A 19,913-nucleotide genomic window follows, 5' to 3' on the forward strand; every position below is an offset into this window, starting at 1 on the left:
ACGTAAGCTTTAGCCATAAGACAGGAACGAGAGAAATATCTGTATTTGTTGAGGTTTACTACAAATAATTTGATGCTATTGAAGCAGAAGGGCATGGAGGTGATTTCTGACTCTGCTTCCTGGAATTAGAAGGATTTCAAGAGAGTTTTTAGAGACTTCCGCTAAGATACGTCAGTCTCATCAGCTGTATGCCTGACTTCCTCTAGCTGTGAATGAAATTGGGCAATGCCTACAGATGGAGCTATAGCTGAGGTTTATGCCTTGTATCTGAGATAACAGGAAGAGTTCATCCCTCATCACACAAGGTTTTAGTATAAATTTTTTTCCCAAATAGAAACAGCATATATAGGTTAATCCCAAGAACAACAGGCTGAATAAAATGATCTTTAAATTAAAATAGGATTATAGTCTAAAAATTTGGCAGGAAAGGTGAGTTCATTTTCTTTTAGGAAAAGAAGTGCCTCTAGATGGGTATGAAAATACATATAAATATAACATTCCCAAAGAGGAGCGAAATTGACAAGTGAAAACAAATGAATCATTATTTAAAATATCACTTGATTAAAGACCAAATTTGTTTCTCTAAATTAATTAAGCGATAAGATACGCCAGATGACTTTAACCACATGAGAAGGGACATAATCACCCTGAATTTTCTGCCATGCAGTGATCTTTATTGTTTTCTGTTGAACAGCAGGCCAAAATACTCATGCTCTCTCATAGTCTCTCTCTCTCTTTCTCTCTCTCTCTCGTTCTCTCTCTCTCTCTTACAAACACACACACACTCTGACCATTTTGAATTTCTGCCCAGTGGGTATTTTTAGAACACTACTACATGAAGTGTTTTCTTTTTGGTGCATACCAGCCATAAGATGATGTGCTGTTCTTGTGTGTGCCAATGTTGATAGCAGTCTCACATATAGATTAAGTCACTGGACAACCCAAAGAAATCTTATTTCCATCCTGCATTTCTACTTCCTTCCCCTGAGCCTTACCTCAGTCTAATAGAAGATCCCTGTTCAACTCAGGCCCCTTTTGCCCCTTCCTTTGTGCTCTGGAACTGTTAAATAGTAAAATAAGAATGTAGGCTACAGTCAAAAGGAGCCAAATGTGCCTGGCTACTTCCTGGATAAGTGATATTCTGACCACTACGTAATTATTAAGATAGGTCTTTCTGGACTAAAACAAACAAAAAAATCTGACCAGTAGAAATGTATTCACTTGGGCCATGATATTATACGCCTTTAATATGAAATACATTAAATTGATTGGAGACCTAGACAGTCTTCCACTTCAGTGATCTAATGCCATCCATGCCAAAAGCCAACAAAGGGCAAACCAGAGAGGTAGAAGCATGCTTTTGGGAGAAGTATGACTTCAAAGTTAACAGTATAGTCAACTAATAAAGATATATATATACACACACACACACATATGTGTATATATAATCACACACACACACGTTTCATAACAATGATCAATTTTTGTACTGTTTTGGGGAGTTGATGAAGTTGAAAAAAGTAGGAAGTTGCTAACAGGGACAATGAGAAGACACCTAAGACAAATCTAATTTACTTCATTTTAATATACTAAGGTTAATTCTTTTCTTTAAAATGTGTTCCTTTATTCATTCCCCTATCCCCTTCAACCAGGGATTTCAGTCAGCTTACAAAAATATTGACAGTAAAATAGAATAAATGTTTGACTAAAATAACTTAGACAAAAGTCAAGTACTTGTAAGAAAATAAACAAATGTATATCCTATGTATGTCCTCAAGAAGGGCTCTGATTTGACTCTGTGCTATTCACACCCAAAAAATAAAATGGAAGCTTACCTATCAGATAATATATAGTGTCTTATGATTAAAAATAATCTGTATCAGATGAAGCACAACTTTTTATGCTGTTGAGACCTGAGAGGAATTTCTCCTGTCGTTATTTAAGGCAAAGGCAGGTGTCTGTGATACTACACCCCTACAAGAGAAGTCAAATCCCCAAAGCAGTTTTTTGATGTAGGCTGCAGAAGTGATGTAAAACCACAATTCAGTAAGAACTGTTCTATAAGTAACTAAAATCTTGTAGTCCAAGCATAGCACTCTCTGGGTAGGGTCAGCCTCAATAAAGGATAACTTTTCATACTAATTGTGCTACCAGGCTTTTGTCAGAATTGGGCAACAGACAATTATTTCCAGGTTGTTGATCTATTACCTATTACAACTTGGAAAACTAGTGAGGCCTAGAGTAGGGAAATCCTTTTATGAAAGGGTGAACTGCCCAACCTACACCAGTGTGCCATTAGGTTTGGATCCAGTGCCCTTTTTTTTTTTTTTTTTTTTTGAGACAGAGTCTCACTCTGTCACCAGGCGCCAGACTGGAGTGCGGTGGCGCGATCTCGGCTCACTGCAACCTCCGCCTCCCGGGTTCAAGCAGTTCACCTGCCTCAGCCTCCCAAGGATCCAGTGCCCTCTTAACACACAAATGATAACATAGGGAGGTTTATCTTTTTTAAAAAGCCATCTCTTTGTCTTTTGAAGTACATTTATCCATTTGTTCTTCCAACTACTGATTTTAAAATTCTTCAGAATGTTTTCTGTTTCCCTAGATAGAACTTAGTCCAGCATATTATCTGAAAATTTGGACAAGCCTTTGACTTTCTGATAGCATAACAGAATCCTCTAAATACACCCAGAAATTTACACTGATATTTCTAATGTTATGGATTATCTTGTTGGTTAGAATTTTTAATATATTATCTTGGTGCTTTATGCTTTTTATTTCAATAATAGGTATTTATAGACAGATGGTCCATGAGAAAGCGGGGCCAGTTATTAACAAGTTTGTAGGCTTGATTTTATTTTTCTTAGACATGTTCGCATGTACCTGGGTATATATAAAAATTGAGGAAATTACTGCTCTGAAGAACTCCATGTTCCTTTTTATTTATTAACGGCAAAGGCAGGCTGCTTTTCTCATGAGGAAGTCGCTCATGAATTTTCATTCAAAATAGTAAATTAGTGTCCACACTTTAATATGTTTAGAGTGGAAAGGGATTCTACATGCAACTGTGCATATCAAATTCCATGTCTGGAAAGCTAAATTTTATTCTTTGATGATATTATGATTGGAGATATAACAGGCACCACTGTTATATCTCCCTTCTGTGTTTATATGACACATGGAATAGAGGATGATGGGAAATTCTGATCTATTATTGTTTGTTTACCTCAGTAAAATACTTAAACTACATTTTTACAAGATTTTGTTACCACTCCTTTATGTGTCTTTTTTGAAATACAGAGGCAAACTTTCCTAGGCAAGTAATGTGAACAGTGAACACTTAGTGAATATTTGGGGAAGAAATCAATATGCTCAAGAAGCTAGGAAAATTGGATCATTTAATAGAACTCCCAGTATAGACAGGTGGTATTTCAGGAACCAGTCTGGTGTATTTAGATGTCTTAGTGTGAATTTACATTAAGCATAAAAAAGATGTATTATTAAGAGCCCCAAAATACACACACACACACACACACACACACACACGAAATTACTCAGCCTTAGATAGAAAACCTGTGAGGACTTTTAATGTTACATATTTTTTTCAACTAATAATTGCTCTATTTTGATGATTTCTTAATTTGGTTGTCTGTTTTCATCAAAATTCCTTAGTGAGCCAAGTTGAAACCTCATATATTCACACACACCTCCCATTGATTTCACTTGGGTGAAACTTTATCGTTTAAGCAAAGTTTAAGTTGAAATGTTGAGTTAATGATGCTCACTTTAAATACCAAAGGCTGAATGCATTTATGTATTCAAACACTTAGCTAGTCAAACATAACTCCCATCAGGGTTTAGAGGAAGGATTATTTCTTAAACTATGCCAGCCTCACAAGTAATATATTACCATCAAATCTGCAGAAAAATGAGACTAAATAAGCTTGTTAGTACTTTATTTATTTATAAAAGCCTTGGAATCTTTTTTAACCTTAAAAGGGCAAAGTAAAATGGTGGGCAAGATGTTGTGAAATGCTTAGAGCAATTACCCAGAGTAGTTAAACCCAAACTTAGAAATAAACACTAAAGACAAATTTTGCACATCTATTTCTCCATAGTCTTGTCTGTTTAGATGCTTAAACTATAAAACCAGTACATTTATAATTCTATATTTGTCTAAGAAAAACTGACTTCAAATTAGAAGACTTTTTCTCCCTATAACATGATTAAGCTACCTACAACAGAATGTCCAGCTCTTTTATTGTGAACCTATTTAAGATCAAGTATATGGCAATTTAAATAAAAAGTATCAAAAAGAATACATTTTGGTTAAGTGTTTGCTTTATAACACTTTCATAGAGTATATATGAGTTTGCTTTATAATACTTTCATAGAAAATATAACATATTTAGAGTATTAAAATGGAATACTTACAGGCCTTTTAAAATCTGGATTACAAATGAGAGTGAATGTATTGACATAAACCCAAGCATAATCACAAAGAAAATTTTATGAGAAAAGTTCCTCCAAAATGAAGTCATAGTTCTATTCCTATAAAATTATAAGCTACTTGCCACAATTTTAATCACCTCTCTCCCTTCAAAACAGAGAGGTGAGAGCAGTTGTCACTAAAAACTCAAGACAAGATTCTGGTTCTGAATTCAGCTGATAAAATCAGCATATTCTCCAAGGGAATATAGAACTGTTAACTAGTTCTGCCCTACCCTTGATAAATTCATTTGTTTGTGGTCTTTTCTGTTTTCCTGTAGAGTAGCTGGAACTTTTCCTGGAGCACATTGTCTTTTATAAAATCACTCAAAAAACACACCTTTGCAGGTAATATAAACATGAGAAAGTGAACTATTTCCTTACTTAAGAAGTTCCCTGTAATAATGGGCACATTCAATTGTAGTCATTTCAGGACCTACAAAGAAATTTGGTGATTTATTTCTGATTTGCCAGTTTTTTTGTTTCTTTTGAGACACGGTCTTGCCCTGTCGCCGAGGCAGTGCAGTGGCATGATCCCAACTCACTGCAAGCTCTGGCTCCTGGGTTCAAGTGATTCGCCTGCCTCAGCCTCCTGAGTAGCTGGATCTACAGGCATGTGCCACCACACATGGCTAATTTGGGTATTTTTAGTAGGGATTGGGTTTTGCCATGTTGGCCAGACTAGTTTCAAATTCCTGACCTCAGGTGATCTATCCAGCTGGACCTCCCAAATTGCTGAGATTACACTGTGCCTGGCTGTGATTTGCCACTGTATGTTTGATTTCACTAAATGTGAAAAAATCTCAGGTCTTTTCCAACTTGTGGATTAACACATGGCCAAGAATCTGAAATCAGGCACAAATGCTTTTAAGAAAAAAGTTTTTGTCATCTGTTTTGAGACTTTGTAAGAATTTGTTGTTTAGGACATTGGTGTTCATCGTGTACCAATGATACTAAATGTGGTACCAAAGTATTTACTGTACTTAACAAATCAAATATCAAATCTAAATATTCTCAGCTAGGTTGAAAACAAACTAGACTGGATAAAGGATGAATATCTGTATTAGGTTTATTTGCTACTTACAGGTCTCCAGTATAGACTGAGAAAAAGTCTTAAGTACATCTAACTAGAAAAAATGACTTTTGTTCTAAGGCCCATCATAAGGAGAATAATAGAAGGAAACAGTTCAATAGATATAAATGCATGAAGTGAAAAAATTTCCATGGTTCAGAGCATTTCATTATTTTCTATATTTTTAAATTTATTTGAAAACTGTTCATTAATAATTCTCATGTTCACACACCTCCTTTATTTAGCTTTCACCATAGAAAAGAGGAGGAGGTGAAAGAAAGGGGAAGGCAATTAACAATGATTTAACATCTACTACATATAATCATTTTAAGTAAGTGTATTTACCATTTTAGTACAGTAAAAACAAAATCTCACCTTAAGAATGAGTAAAGCAGCCTGTTCATGTTGCACTGGTTGTATTGGCATTTGGTGATGAGATACTATTATGTCTGACACATTCTGCTTTTCTGAAGTCATTCTTACCCCACTGAACGTTTTTGGTTTCTTTATCTACATTCATTTATCGTCATTCATTAGGGACTAGGCTGGACACTGAGAATGCAAAGATAATAAATTCATCTCTTGCCCTTGAATTTCTTAGTCGTAATCAAAACTTCTTTTTCTGTTGTACACATGTATGAAAAAGAAGCTTCTTTTCTCTTGCTGATTGATCATTTTTATGAGGCACCCTACACTCACACTTTTCTAGAAAGGAAAGGAAAAAACTTGCTTTAAGATCAGAGTTTAGGTCTTCACACACATTATAGCCTCCCTAATAAATTAACATTCTCTTTAGGAAATACTCTCTTGGAATCAATGCTCAGTTTTTTAGATTTTTGATTTGTCTCCATTCTTTACTCCAAGATGACATCTGAGCATATTCGGATTTACATGATCTTCTAATTCTGGGGTGTAGTGGAGTCCCCTGGCTTAACATAGTGCTTACGTACAAGCCGGGCGGGCTTATTGAAATGGGTTTTGTCAAGGGTTTTATGAGGTTTCCGCCCACAGAGGGCTGTAGCTGTTCTAGCTCGTGTTGTTACCTCTTGGCTTGGTCAGGTTTTGGTGATATTTCTTGCTTACTAAGCCTCAACTCAGCCCTCACTGACCCTGCCAACTCCCTGTGGTCTGGCTTCAGAGGCCCACCTGGCTCTCCTTTTGTTGGGGAGGGGCGTCGTTTTGCCTTTTTTGTCACGGCAGTGCCTCTGTCAGGTTCACCAGCTGAACTCTCAGCAAACGTGGAGTCTTTTCTTGGGAGAATGGGAGAACAACAGAGCAAAGAAAGTTCTAACCAAAGATCTCTCTCTGTCCACAACATCCCCACTCCAGGTTTTTGTGGGGACACTGTATGAGGCAATTTCCTCACAGAATTCTGACCAGGGAATGGAGTGGACATCCTTGTGCTTTGGGCTTTCTTCTCAACCTGTCTCACATACCTCCTGTCTAGGTCTTAGGCCAAGAGAGAAGAGAACACACATCTGAGCACCTGCTCCTCCTGCCTTATTCTTTCTTATTCTCCAAATCCTCTGACGTGGAAAGAGTGAGCTTTCTCTTCCTTTCTCCTTTGCTTTAATAACCCCTTGAATCATACTCTTCTAATTTTGTGTGAGGCATTCCACCTTTTGTTTCTTTATGGCTAAAATATGGGAGTGTGCAAGGAGAGAGAAATAGTGACCATAATTCAGGAAGTATTTCTAAATGGTTATACCTATCACATAAGCAAATGTTTATTAGTTATTCCTTATTAGTCACAGAGTCAATGGTTTATTTTTTATTTATCCCTTTATTTATTTTACTTGTCCCTTTTACAATGGTTGGGTTTTGTTTTGTTTTAGTATTTTGAAATGGAATACTAGTTCAGATTTCACATATATGCTGGAAGCCCTTGCTACTCAAAGTGTGGTCCATAGACCAGCAGTGTTGCCAACACTTGTCAGAAATGCAGAATCTCTCAAGCTCTACCCTAGAGCAGTTACTAAATCAATACCTTCATTTTAACAAGATGATCAGTTGCAGTATATACACATTTTAGTTTCAGAAACACTGCTCTAGGCCACCATAGCTTTACTAAAGGTTTTAACTACATCAACTATACCCATCATTGGCATTCAGTAAACATTTACTAATAAACTCCACATGTTAGTCACTATTGATTCTTGCCCTTGGGTGCTTATAATTCTAATCAAGGATCTTTATGGTAAAGTAATTAAAATAAAATAGACAATCCTCTATTCCCCCTTACCCCCATCACCAGGCGCACCTTACATTTTTTTTGACAGATGTATTAAGATTAAATTATAAGTTATTAAATGTAGATTTTCATTTTCATGAAAAGTAGTCATTTAATGTATAGAGACAGGAACAGGTAGTAATAAAATACTCAATTGAAAAATTCAGATTCATACCTGAGGCTGCTGCCTCATTAGTACTGATAGGGTTTTGCTCAGTTACAATTTGACAAGACTGTAGGATTTCTTTTAGTTGGGATGATTTTGGGGGTAAAGGACAAAGTCATAGTTTTTCATTCTGTACTTTCATTTTCAGATCACAGTGTTTTAGAAGAATCTGGGCTTTACTTATTCACCAGGCTTTCAATAGAGAATCACATTAATCCTTTTAAGCTCCTTATTCTAATGATTTATTTTGTTGAAAACCATAGTGATCCTCCTTTGAATTTTAATGATTGCTGGCTATTCAAAGATTCATTGTTTTGACTTCCTGTCCTTACCTTTGTTTCCTACATGTCTGTGGGGAACACCTGTCTAATACTGGATCTGCCACTGGTTCTCACTGGCTTACCAGAGTCACTCAAGCCTATCTCTGAGTGTTAAGCTGAAATGCTGACTACTCATCCATAACAATAAATGTAGGATATATGTTTGCAGAGATAGGCAGATAGACAGCAGAGGGACAGATAAATGATTGAGTGATTTCCCAGTGAATATAATATGTTAGATCTGATAGTATATATCAATATGTTTGGATCTGATAGTGATCATTATAGAGAAATTAATTCAATTGCTATTCTTAATCATAAACCTATTAGGATGTAATATCTATGGAAAATCTAGTAGAGGGGAAAAGGGTTCAAATTTTGAGGGTGCTGTTCTTACCCTAAATTCTGGACCATGTACCTACTACAAGTCACTGACTCTCCGTTAGTCTATGAAATGGCAGTGCTCTTTTTTAAGCATGCAGTGGTGATTGTTTTGTTCAAGTGCTGCAAATCCTCAGAAAGGGTTAGAAAATGGAAATAGCCATACCATGTCTCGGCTATGAGCATTGGAATTGCATATTATGTTTTCACAATCTAAGAGGTGGCTGTTTTGCAGGTTTGAGTTTCTATTTTGCCCACTGTGTAACAACATAGAAATTTTCTCTTCTCTTTTTATAGATATCACTAGGAACATCATGGGTTTTCAAGAATATATTATTCTAATATGAGATTTTAACAACTACACTGTATTTATCATACTACATTTTGTGCCTTATCTTCAGGCTTCTGGACTTTGATTCAGAATATCAGGAGCTCTGGGATTGGCTGATTGACATGGAGTCCCTTGTGATGGACAGCCACGACCTGATGATGTCAGAGGAGCAACAGCAGCATCTTTACAAGGTTAGAGCTACCCTTCCTGCCTTTACCTTGCTGTGGAAGATCTGATTAGCCTGACAAGTCTCTCTCTCTCTCAGGATATCTTTTTGTTCATTGTATGTATCATGGTGTCTATTAGAATTCCCTTCCCTGTCCCCAAACTCATTTCCATCCCTTGTGTGCTGACAGGCTGCACCGACATCATAATTGCAAGAAAGTTCCCTTTATCACATTCTATTTGCTGTAATTCTATAGAAGGACAAAGATTTATCTTCAAGATGAATAGCAATAAATGAAACTGCATTAATAAATAGACTGAAACAAAATGAAGGATAAATGGACTAGTAACATTTAACAAAACATGGTACGATTGGAGTACTCAGGTGGATTCTATCTACCCTTCAGATCTTCCCAGAGAAAAAAGAAATTTGCCTTTGGTTTGGCTTGCTGCTGCCAAAGTACAGGGCTCATCCAATTTAATGTTTATTAGTGATACATAGAGCAGACGTTGTCATATTAAGTTGATACATTTCTGTGTGATTTAAGAAAACTGACTTGAAACTCACATATTGATTGCAGGCAATCCATCTAATAACTATCTATTTTGTTTTCCATGTCTGCTAATTCACCCTTAACCTACTGTATTTTACCAATTCTACTTAAATAGTCTTAGCAGTTCTTATAAAGCAATCGTGATTTTGACTTAAAACAAAAATGGTTGCAGGATTCACAGTGCCTGAAAAAGCTGTCATGGGGAGGGAAGAGGGACTTTCCACTGAAATATCAGACTGCAGTAAATCATCCTTATTTAGGCAATTTTTATTGGAGTAATTCTGACAGTTGTCATCCTTGAATTGCTTTGAGCATATGGCATATTTCAAAGAGCAGATTGTGAATCATAAAAAATAAAATTAATAACTAACCACGGAATCAGCAACAGTATAATGACAAGAAACAACTACCCTCTAGTTTTTTAAAATTTCTTATAGAATAAGAAGTACATTCAAGGTCAAATAAAAGTTGTCTTCTTTCTTCTTCAATGTTATCATTTTAAATTACTGTTCTTTAATAAATTATTTTAACTTTTACTTCCCTTTAAGAGAGATATTCGTACTTTTCAAGGGTCTGGTTGACTTTAATTAGTGTCCCCTAGGAATCATCTCAGTTAGGAGAAGATATAAGCTCCCCAGGGACCCAGTAAATGGGGACATTTTATTCTCTAAAGAATTCAATCCAACATTAATTGAGTTTGTTGACTGTTAGCTGTTTCCTGTATGGATAGCTGTCTACATTAACAACAAAGCTATCTAATATATCTTCTGGCATAACGTATTGTTACTGTAACAATCTCAACCTAATGTAACTAAAACTAGATGACTTCACATTTCACATCATGATCAGGAATTACGTATGAAAACATGCCTATAAATCTATATTAATTTAGTGATAGAAAAATATTTTTTGTTTTTGTTTTTGTTTTTTTTGAGACGGAGTTTCGCTGTTGTTACCCAGGCTGGAGTGCAATGGCGCGATCTCGGCTCACGGCAACCTCCGCCTCCTGGGTTCAGGCAATTCTCCTGCCTCAGCCTCCTGAGTAGCTGGGATTACAGGCACGCGCCACCGTGCCCAGCTAATTTTTTTTTTGTATTTTTAGTAGAGACGGGGTTTCACCATGTTGACCAGGATGGTCTCGATCTCTTGACCTCGTGATCCACCCGCTTCGGCCTCCCAAAGTGCTGGGATTACAGGCGTGAGCCACAGCGCCCGGCCGATAGAAAAATATTTTATCCCTAAGACTAAAGTATTAAAATTTGAGCCAAATCGGAAAAATATGAATGGTTACCTAACCCTAAGCCATTATCTCGGACTTTATTGCACTCATGATGCCAAATAGCATTTCTTTTCTTCCTGATGCATTTGTATTTTGCACATAAGCCACTTTTTTTTCCCAGAAACAGTGCTATTCTTTGTCAAAATCACATTCATAAAATTTACATCACAATTAATAGGAAATCATTGAACAAAAATACAGTCTTCTTTTTCTCGCGGTTTCCTTGTGAGTGCTTTGCCTGAAAATTCCCATTCTGGCATATCGAAGGCCATTATTCCACCCACTCAGAACTTCTGGGTTATAGTATTTTTCCAAACATTTTCTGTACTGTGATTTTTCATTTGTGACTCATGTCCTGTCACTATTCTTCTGCTTTTAGGTACTTAACATAGCTCTGCTCATTAGACCAGCACTAACTTTGCATTTGGCTTATAAGCAAAATTAAAGATTGAGTTAGAAACCAGTAAAAAATGCTACAAGTCTGTAGGGTCTTTATGTGTGCCCCCAAATTCTTCCAGAGGCTTGGAAACCTCCAGAATAATCCTGAGGATATTGACTGAGGAGTCGTGTAGACCTTCAGGTGGCTCCTAAATTAGAAAAACTGACAAGAAAAATTAATTTCAGGTCTTCCCAAGAATCCTCAGGGATTTCCAGGTTAGGTCAACATTTTCAATATCCTATTCAATCTCTGTTCTAATCTGCTTTTCTGGGAATCAACTGAACTGATGCCTTGAGAAAGGGTCATTTATGGTCTGTTAATCATAGAGACCCCTGAAGGAGCAAAGCTTTTCAACTAGGTGCCCAGGTCTTGCTAGCTTTTAAATATGATTTGAGACTATCTTATTTATCTCTAATCTTTGTATTTGTTGACCCCAAAAGATACCAGTGCTTTATCAACATTTTTTATTAAGGGCACTGTTGACATTTAGAGCAAAACAATTTTTTGTTAGTTTGTGGACCTTTTACACTACAGAACATTTATTCTTCATGTTCCCTAGTATTGTGACAAGTCAACAAGACCTCCCAACCCATTTTACAGCATTTCCAATTCCATCTCAACCTATCTATACCATCTTCATTCCTTAAAGTATTTGTATAACACCAAGGAAAATGCCTTAAACTTGTATTGTATACATTATTGAGCAAACACCTTATATAGTTGAGATTGAACTAACAGTTGTGAGTTTAAAAATGAAGGATGCAAATGAAGCTCATCATCCCTGGTATTAAGGAAAAGGATGAGGTATGAGCTGAAACTTTTAAGGAAGATCTTCAGCTGAGTGATGGTAAAAAATCCTAGGAATCTATACTGCAGGATTGAATCTTTATTCCTTTTATTAGAGCATTTAAAACCTTTGTTGTCCTCTCTCTGTGTGGCTCTTTATTTCATCACTGAACTCTTTTCCTGGAGTAGTTACGCCCAAACCCTGACTCATGCACTTACAGAGTCCTAGGTTGATCCCCAAGGTTTGCATTTGGAAAGTCAGGTTAGATAAAATCTAGTAAGATGCTAGTCAGTGAGAGTGAAGCTTATTTAGCCTTTTCAACATTAGGTATTACCTTCCTGGCTTTACCTATCTATTTTTATATCCTGGTCTCCACTAGAAAATCACCTAGCCTTACCTCCTAAATATGAAAGTACAGATTGTATGAAACAGAAACCCTAGACTATTCACTCAGCACATATCCTGAGTAGAGCATCTGTTGTGATATTTAGGCTATTCAAAGCCAGCAAAATACACAAGGAACTTGTAAGACAAATAATTGGGTTTAATGGGCAAAGACTACATTAGCATAACATGACACAATTCAGAAACCTTAATACTGCAATGGTCTATAAAGTGGACTTTAAACCATTTCTTGTTATTTTTATATTGTTAGAAATGTAAGACCATTTTTTGAGTTAACTTTAAACTGCAGTCACAAGAGCAATCTAATTCCTATTAAAAACTATGCCCTTAAATATACTTTCTTTTTTGTTTTGAGACAGTTATACTGCCAATGACTTCCCTTCTCCCTTATCTGTCCTCTGAATAGAAGCCTTCGATGTCTATTTTCTAACAAACATTGGCAAGATCATCAGCCTAGAAAACACAAGTGTAGTCTTTTCTCATTTTTTTCCTTCCTCAACCTGAGAATTACCTCCATGGAGCATTTGCACCCAGTCTCTCACTTTCTTTCTCTTCATTCCTCCTACCTTCCTAAGTAGGACAATTTAATTTGTCAAAAGTAACCACTATGATTTTGAAAGTTCAGCTCCTATTTGGACTAGAGTTACGAAGCCAGAATTCATAATCACAGGGAGCTGTCACTCTGCTGGTCTGCATGTGCATTAACTATTAATGGAGAAATATTTAAAACCCACTTGTGAAGGAAAAGCTCCATTTTTTCATTTCTACAGATCAAAGGTGGCATTATTCTTTGGCTCGGGGAAGCTCAAGGCACCTCCTCCCCCACCCTATAAGTGTTATAGACTGAGTGACCTAGAAGCATTTCAATGATTGGAGAGTTATAGCTCAGACTGCTGCCATTTCTGCTGCACTATCCTCCCCAGCAGCTATAGCTGACTTTGTAGTATGGTGAGGGTGTGCCCTGTCAGGGGCTCCTTACCTATGCACAAATGACTGCCGGTTTGCTGCTACCTACAGAGCACAGATGACAGAGATCCTAGTGATCCTAGGTTGGTATGAAGTTCCAGAGTCCAAGGGTTAATTTCAAGGGCCAAATTCAGAAGTTGCAGCCTGATAATTATTGTTATAATTGAACAAGAGTTGTTTTCAGATAGTATGAAGCTCACTGAAACACCCCACATATAGATTTGTTCCTCAAATGAATAGCTTAGCTGCTCCTCATCAATAAAAGATTATAGTCATGTGCCACATAACAACATTTTTGGTCAATGAACAATGGTTGTTCCATAAGGTTATAATACTATATTTTTACTGTACCTTTTCTATGTTTTGATACACGAATACTTACCATTGTGGTACAGTTGCCTACAGTATTCAGTACAGTAACATGCTGTACAGATTTGTAGCCTAGGAGCAATACTGTATAGGCTATACTGTATAGCCAAGATGTATAGTAGGCTCTACCATCTAATCTATCATCTAGGTTTATCTAAGTATACTCTAGGATGTTCACACAGTGGCAAAATCATGAAACACTGCTTGGATGGAGAGCAGAAAGTCAGGTGGGGAGAAAGGGAGAGATTATAGCAGGGATATACATTTCTCAGAACATATCCCCATTGTTAAGCAACATATGACTTGTACATGATTTCAAAAGGATTAACAATTACCCTTCCAGCTTAAAAGTACTACTAAATAAGTACCCACTTCAACTAAGACCTTTGTACTTTCAGAGAATTTATACTAAATTTTGTACTTAATTTTGAAGGTTAGTTACTCATATGTCTCTGTTTGTATAAGTCCAAATGTGTTCTTGGTGTAAAAGGAAAAGGACCATTCATTTATATAATACAATGGTTACTAAACAGATAGATCAATTACATTTTTACCCTGCTATGAATTTGAGGTTGTTTGTAAGAATCAACATGAAAATAATACAAATATTTTAAAAATATAAGTACAAATCAGACTGGAGAAAATATACATAGACTAGAGGTTGCATCTTTAGGAAGAGTTATTATGCCTGCATATAAACTGTAAAGCCCTATATAGTTACTAAAACATGATCCTAATATTATATTTTGAGTTTCTTGGTAGTGAAAGCAAAGAGGGAAATATGTCCAATTGAAGAATGTATACTTTCTATTAAAAAAAGAGATAATACTTCCTTTGAAGAAATTTTGTTTTGGTACTTAGATGTGAAAACATTTTCCTTTAGGATTTTTTTTAAATATAAGGGCTTAGAATGGTATGGTAAATAAATTTCTGACCATAATAGTAATTTTTTTTTTTTTGAGACAAAGTCTTGCTTGCTCTTGTCCCCCAAGCTGAAATGTAATGGTGCAATCTCTGCTCACTGCAACCTCCACCTCCCAGGTTCGAGCCATTCTCCTGTCTCAGCCTCCCCAGGAGTTGGGATTACAGGAAACTGCCACCACACCCGGCTAATTTTGTATTTTTTGTAGAGACAGGGTTTTCCCATGTTGGCCAAGCTGGTCTTGAACTCCTGACCTCAGGTGATCCGCCTTCCTTGGCCTCCCAAAGTGCTAAGATTACAGGCATGAGCCACCACGGTTGGCCTAACCATAATAATTCTTAAATAGAAATATGTATGGAATAGAATTAGAAATTCTGAGGAATAGGAAATACAGAGTACAAGAAGAAAAATGGAACATAGTTGACTTGCTATTTTATAACTATTGATATCAAAACGATGTTGTCGTACATGTGAACTGATCACAGAAAACAGATTAATCACACTATTTTATAAATTCACACATTTCAACCCTCTGGAATCTGGAATAGTTCTCTTTTATTTTGTTCTGCACCAAATTGACCTAACTAATTTCAGATGTGACTTAACATTCTTAGAACTAAACTTGAGTTCCTAAAAGTGTAATGTTAGGTTGGTTTATGGTCCAGGTCTCCATAGGTAGACTTGAAATAGAAGAAAATTCATTAACTTTAAAAAAAAATTACATATTGGTGTATAGAATAGAAGAACATGTCAAAAAATTAAATTCTGTTAATTAGGCCTTATATTGGAATTTCAGTGCTGAGTGTTACATCTCTACCCTGATATTCAAAATGAAACAAATTACTAGTTATTGAAGCAGTCAAGGTAAAAATGTACTAGATATATCAGGCACAAGAATTTAATGATAATTTTTTACCTCTTTCCTGGTAGATTAATTGTATAGCTTAATTGTATGTTAGATTAAAACTCCATTAAGATAAGAAGAATATGCTTAAATTCATTATAATATTTCAAATAACATTATCTAGTCATTTAAAAAGTGATCAGAATGGAAAGACTTAGACTGTCTCCACTGCTTATCTAGAAATGAATTTGTTGTTTCATTTTTATTAAAGTTTGAAAAGTCCTTAGATTAACTGTCATATTAATTTGAGCTTTGATGAATCAGTGTTTGCTATGAATACTGGAATATATATTTTTCCTTTTTTTTTTCTTTTTTTGAGAGAGGGCAGAACTTACCCTGAAAATGTTTAGGGGAAGAAAAAGTAGATGAATGTGGTTTTTGAACAATGTTTGAAACACTGTTCATGCTGGAGCCTGTAATTCCTATTTGAATCACTTCTTTTAAAAGGAAAAAAAAGATGTTAAGAGAATAGGATGCCAAGAAATAGTTGGCTCTGTGTGTGGAGGGGCAAGGAAGGGAAGCCCCGCCAGCAGTTTTTGTCTCTAGCGGGTGAGCTACTGTCCGGAAGGTGCGTTGGCTCTGTGGGCTGGCCTCTGAGGCATTGTGCTGCTCCTTCTCTCCCTGGCCTAGCTGGCTCTGGCCTAGAGTGGATCAAACAAGCCGTGGGGAAAGTTCCCCTCATTTGCATCACTTCTAGACAGCCCTGTCGTACTCTTTGCTGACAGGAAATCACTGTCTTTGTCACCTTTTCTCAGGGCCCTCCTTTTGGCAGAGATGGGCCATGTGACCACGCTTAATCACAACAACAGGGCTGGCTCAGGACTCAATGACATGTTTTCCTCAGCACTTCAATAAATGGGGTAGAGGAGTCAGTAGGAAATGAGTACATTAATTTTAGAGTGAAAAGATAATTAACACTTGAAGGACTAATGCTACAACCTATGGAATTATTATTCAAATTAAAGTTAATTTATCAAAAACTTGTGAAAACTATCTGCCCTAATGCAACTGTTTAAAAAAATAAAACTTGAATAGTAAGAGTTAGGCATGTTGGAGGCAGAGTGGGAAGAAGGCGGGGAGAGGGGGCTTGGATGGAGAGTGGAGAGTGAGGAGAGAGAAAGGGAGAGAGGGAAATCGTAGCATGCATTAGCTATGTTTGAAAAAGCAACTTAAATGGGCTAAAACTTCAACATTTGGGACTGAAGGCTGGAGCACGTAAAACGCTTACTTAGATGATATGAATAGGACACTGGCAAACAAAAGCAGCAGTGTGCTCCTAGAAAACTGTGCTTAAAGGAGTTTCCTTGGCAACAGAAATGCAGTTCCAAAAGTAGACAGAACTTTCCTCAGAAAACATACTATTAATAACAACCTTCCGGAACAACTTGGAACAATTTGACGACTTGGCAATAATAATGCCAAGTGTTCTGCAAATTAATCTAACACATAACAGTTACGTTTCTCTTGCCTGTAATTCTGCTGGACCCTACCTAGAACTCATTGCTTTTAGCAGCACAAATGTGAAAAATATTTCTAAATGCTGTCATGGAAAAAGAAAACCAAAAGAAATGCTAGTGGCCAACAGTAGCCAATGATTGTATTCAGCCTTTTGGAATCTACTAAGAACTCTGAGCCCAATGAGATAAGTTTATTCCAATAAATGCTCCTATATTTACTATCTCATTTCAATAACGATGCTTCCACAAACAAAACTTGGTAAAGGGTTAACAGTTTGAGACTTGCTGTGATGTGAAGCACATCTGAAGCTATTGCTTATATAAATGTAATAATGCTCACTAAATATGTGCCGAGTGTTATTTTTAAAAGTATCATCATTTCTTGTTAGTCCAGAGAATAAACGAGTAAATACTTGGCCAATGGGAATCATTTGAATTCTCCTGAAGGCTATCTGTTTGCCAGCCAAGAGAGGTAGAGTATTTCCCTCCTCTGACCTTTCTTGAATCCTTGGATCTAAAGGTTAAAAGTAATCAATATCTCATTGTGCTGCTTGGTTTCAGGGTAATAAGTAATAACCATCATGTTAAAATCCAAATGATTACAGATAGCACTCAAATTAGTTGACCTGTTTGGGAGATTTTATTACTTCCACTCAGGATAATAATTAGAGTTTGCTATTAAAACTTTGGATTAAGTTGCAAAAAAATTTCAGCCTCTAATTTTTTGAAAAATGACTTTTACTTAATTAGATGGGAATGTGTAGTATTCCCTCTTTTGTTAAGCTGAGAGCTTTGGCTTTAGCCCCAGATATTTGTAGATTTCTTTCTAGTTTCTAGAAAAGAAATTAGAGGAATATTTAAATACCTACTAAGAAAGGTTTTTGGATCACTGCCAACTTTGGCTCCTGAACGACTCCATAATATGTATATGTTTCAGGTCAGTGACTTCATAGCAATGGCCATCACCTACATTTTAGCATTTCCTATTTTTAAATTACTTATCTTTAGTGGTTGTATTCAAATTGGGGCTAATCTGGTTTGAGGCTGGGAAAAAATTATATGATATGTGATTAAACTTCACAGACAGCTATGGTATGAATTGGGGTTATTTATTTTGTTTAAAAAAAAACTTTCAAAGTTTACAGATGAAAACCAAGGATTATAGTTGACAAAGGGGTATTGATATAAAAAAGATAAATGATAGACTTAATGTTCCATGTAATTACATCAGGAAGGCATTGGTTATCATAATTATAACTACAAGGAAGTATATATATATATATATATATATATATATATATATATGATACATATGCTATTTGTTCTAAATAATTTGTCTTTATCATCATTCTAGTTTTTGTAGTTTATTAGAAAATCTTGAATGTATTCCTAAAGCAGGAATGTGGGGCTAGAAGGTACCTAGGTAACGTTTCAGTTATTTCAGAAGAAGTCCTGGTACCTGTTCAGAATAGATGGTAAGTCCCAAGGGAAAAGCTTTCCCATAGTGCTTTCACGCATAAACTCATTAACTTCTTTCCTTTATGTCCTTATCTTATAATCATGCCTAACTTTGGAAAGAAGTAGATTTGTGGTTGTCCAAGGGATATCAATTTTGGAGTATTAGGGAATTCTCCAACCTAACTAGCTCCATTACCAACTGTCTATACTGCCTTTAGTCCCATTCTCAAGATTCATTTCTTTGCGGTAAAGAAGAATGCACTCTCCTGAATGCAGATATTCTGTGGGGAGGGGGGCAGGAGGATAATATTGAATTAAATATCAATTTTAATATCTAGCTAAAATGGAAAGGCATTGGGAAGGTAAGAGAGTGGGCAGAGAGAAGAAATACAGAAAAGGGAACAAAAACAGATGTTATCTTCTTCAACGTTTGATGAAAAGAGAAGTGTGTTTGTGTGTGTGATTTATTTGAGTGAGTATGTTTGTGTGGTATTGAGATGGGAATAGGATAGAGGGAGAAAGAAACTCATCAAAGAGTAATATTTTACTAATTCATTTGATTGTGTCCGTGCCCCATTCACATTATCTTACTTAATGCTCACAGGAATCTTGATTATTTTCCCTAATTCATAGACACTGAGCCAAAAACATAGAGAGGTTAAGAAGCTAGCCTGAAAGGCACAGAACTAGTCCCTTAGTCAGGTTAGGCTAGGGTATGCTGAGATAACAAACATGCCCCAAATCTCAGAGGCTTAAAGCTGCAAAGATTTATTTCTCATGCATACTACATGTCCATCACAGGTTGGCTTTTGGCTCTGCTGAGCATTGTCCTCACTCTAAGACTTAGGCTAAAGGAGCAGCCACCCTCTTAAATATTCCCTTACTATGGCAGAGAGGAAAGGGAGCTCTGGAGGGTCTCACTCTGGCCTTTAAGCCTTCTACCCGAAAGAAACACATGTCAGTTCCACTCAAAATTTTGGCCAGAACTAATTGCATGGCTCCAACCAACTTCAAAGTAGAAGGGGGAACTGCAGCCCTACCACGTGCCTGAAATGCAGAAAGCTAGAAATATTTGCTGAGTTGTACTAATAACTACCACAAGAACTAAGTAAGTTGGGGGTTTGAACCCAATCTGGGTGGCTCCAGTGCTCATGGTCTTTTCTTCGCATTTTGCTTGCCTGCTCATTTTTGTCCCATATCATCTTCTCTCCAACAGGTAGATT

General features: G+C 36.4%; 1 protein-coding gene across 4 annotated transcripts in view; it reads left to right on the forward strand.

Annotated features, from left to right (window-relative positions):
- The window catches only part of AKAP6 (A-kinase anchoring protein 6), a 538,624-nt gene that overhangs the window by 388,778 nt on the left and 129,933 nt on the right, over positions 1 to 19,913 (forward strand). For all 4 annotated transcript variants that reach the window (XM_012468645.3, XM_012468654.3, XM_012468658.3 and 1 more), the window contains exon 9: positions 9,056 to 9,176. In XM_012468645.3, coding sequence (XP_012324068.2) covers positions 9,056 to 9,176 — 121 coding nt within the window. The remainder of the gene's footprint in view (positions 1 to 9,055; positions 9,177 to 19,913) is intronic.

Source organism: Aotus nancymaae, unplaced genomic scaffold (assembly GCF_030222135.1).
Source record: "Aotus nancymaae isolate 86718 unplaced genomic scaffold, 86718_ANA_hifiasm-v0.15.2.pri h1tg000062l, whole genome shotgun sequence".
Classification (NCBI taxonomy): Eukaryota; Metazoa; Chordata; class Mammalia; order Primates; family Aotidae; genus Aotus; species Aotus nancymaae.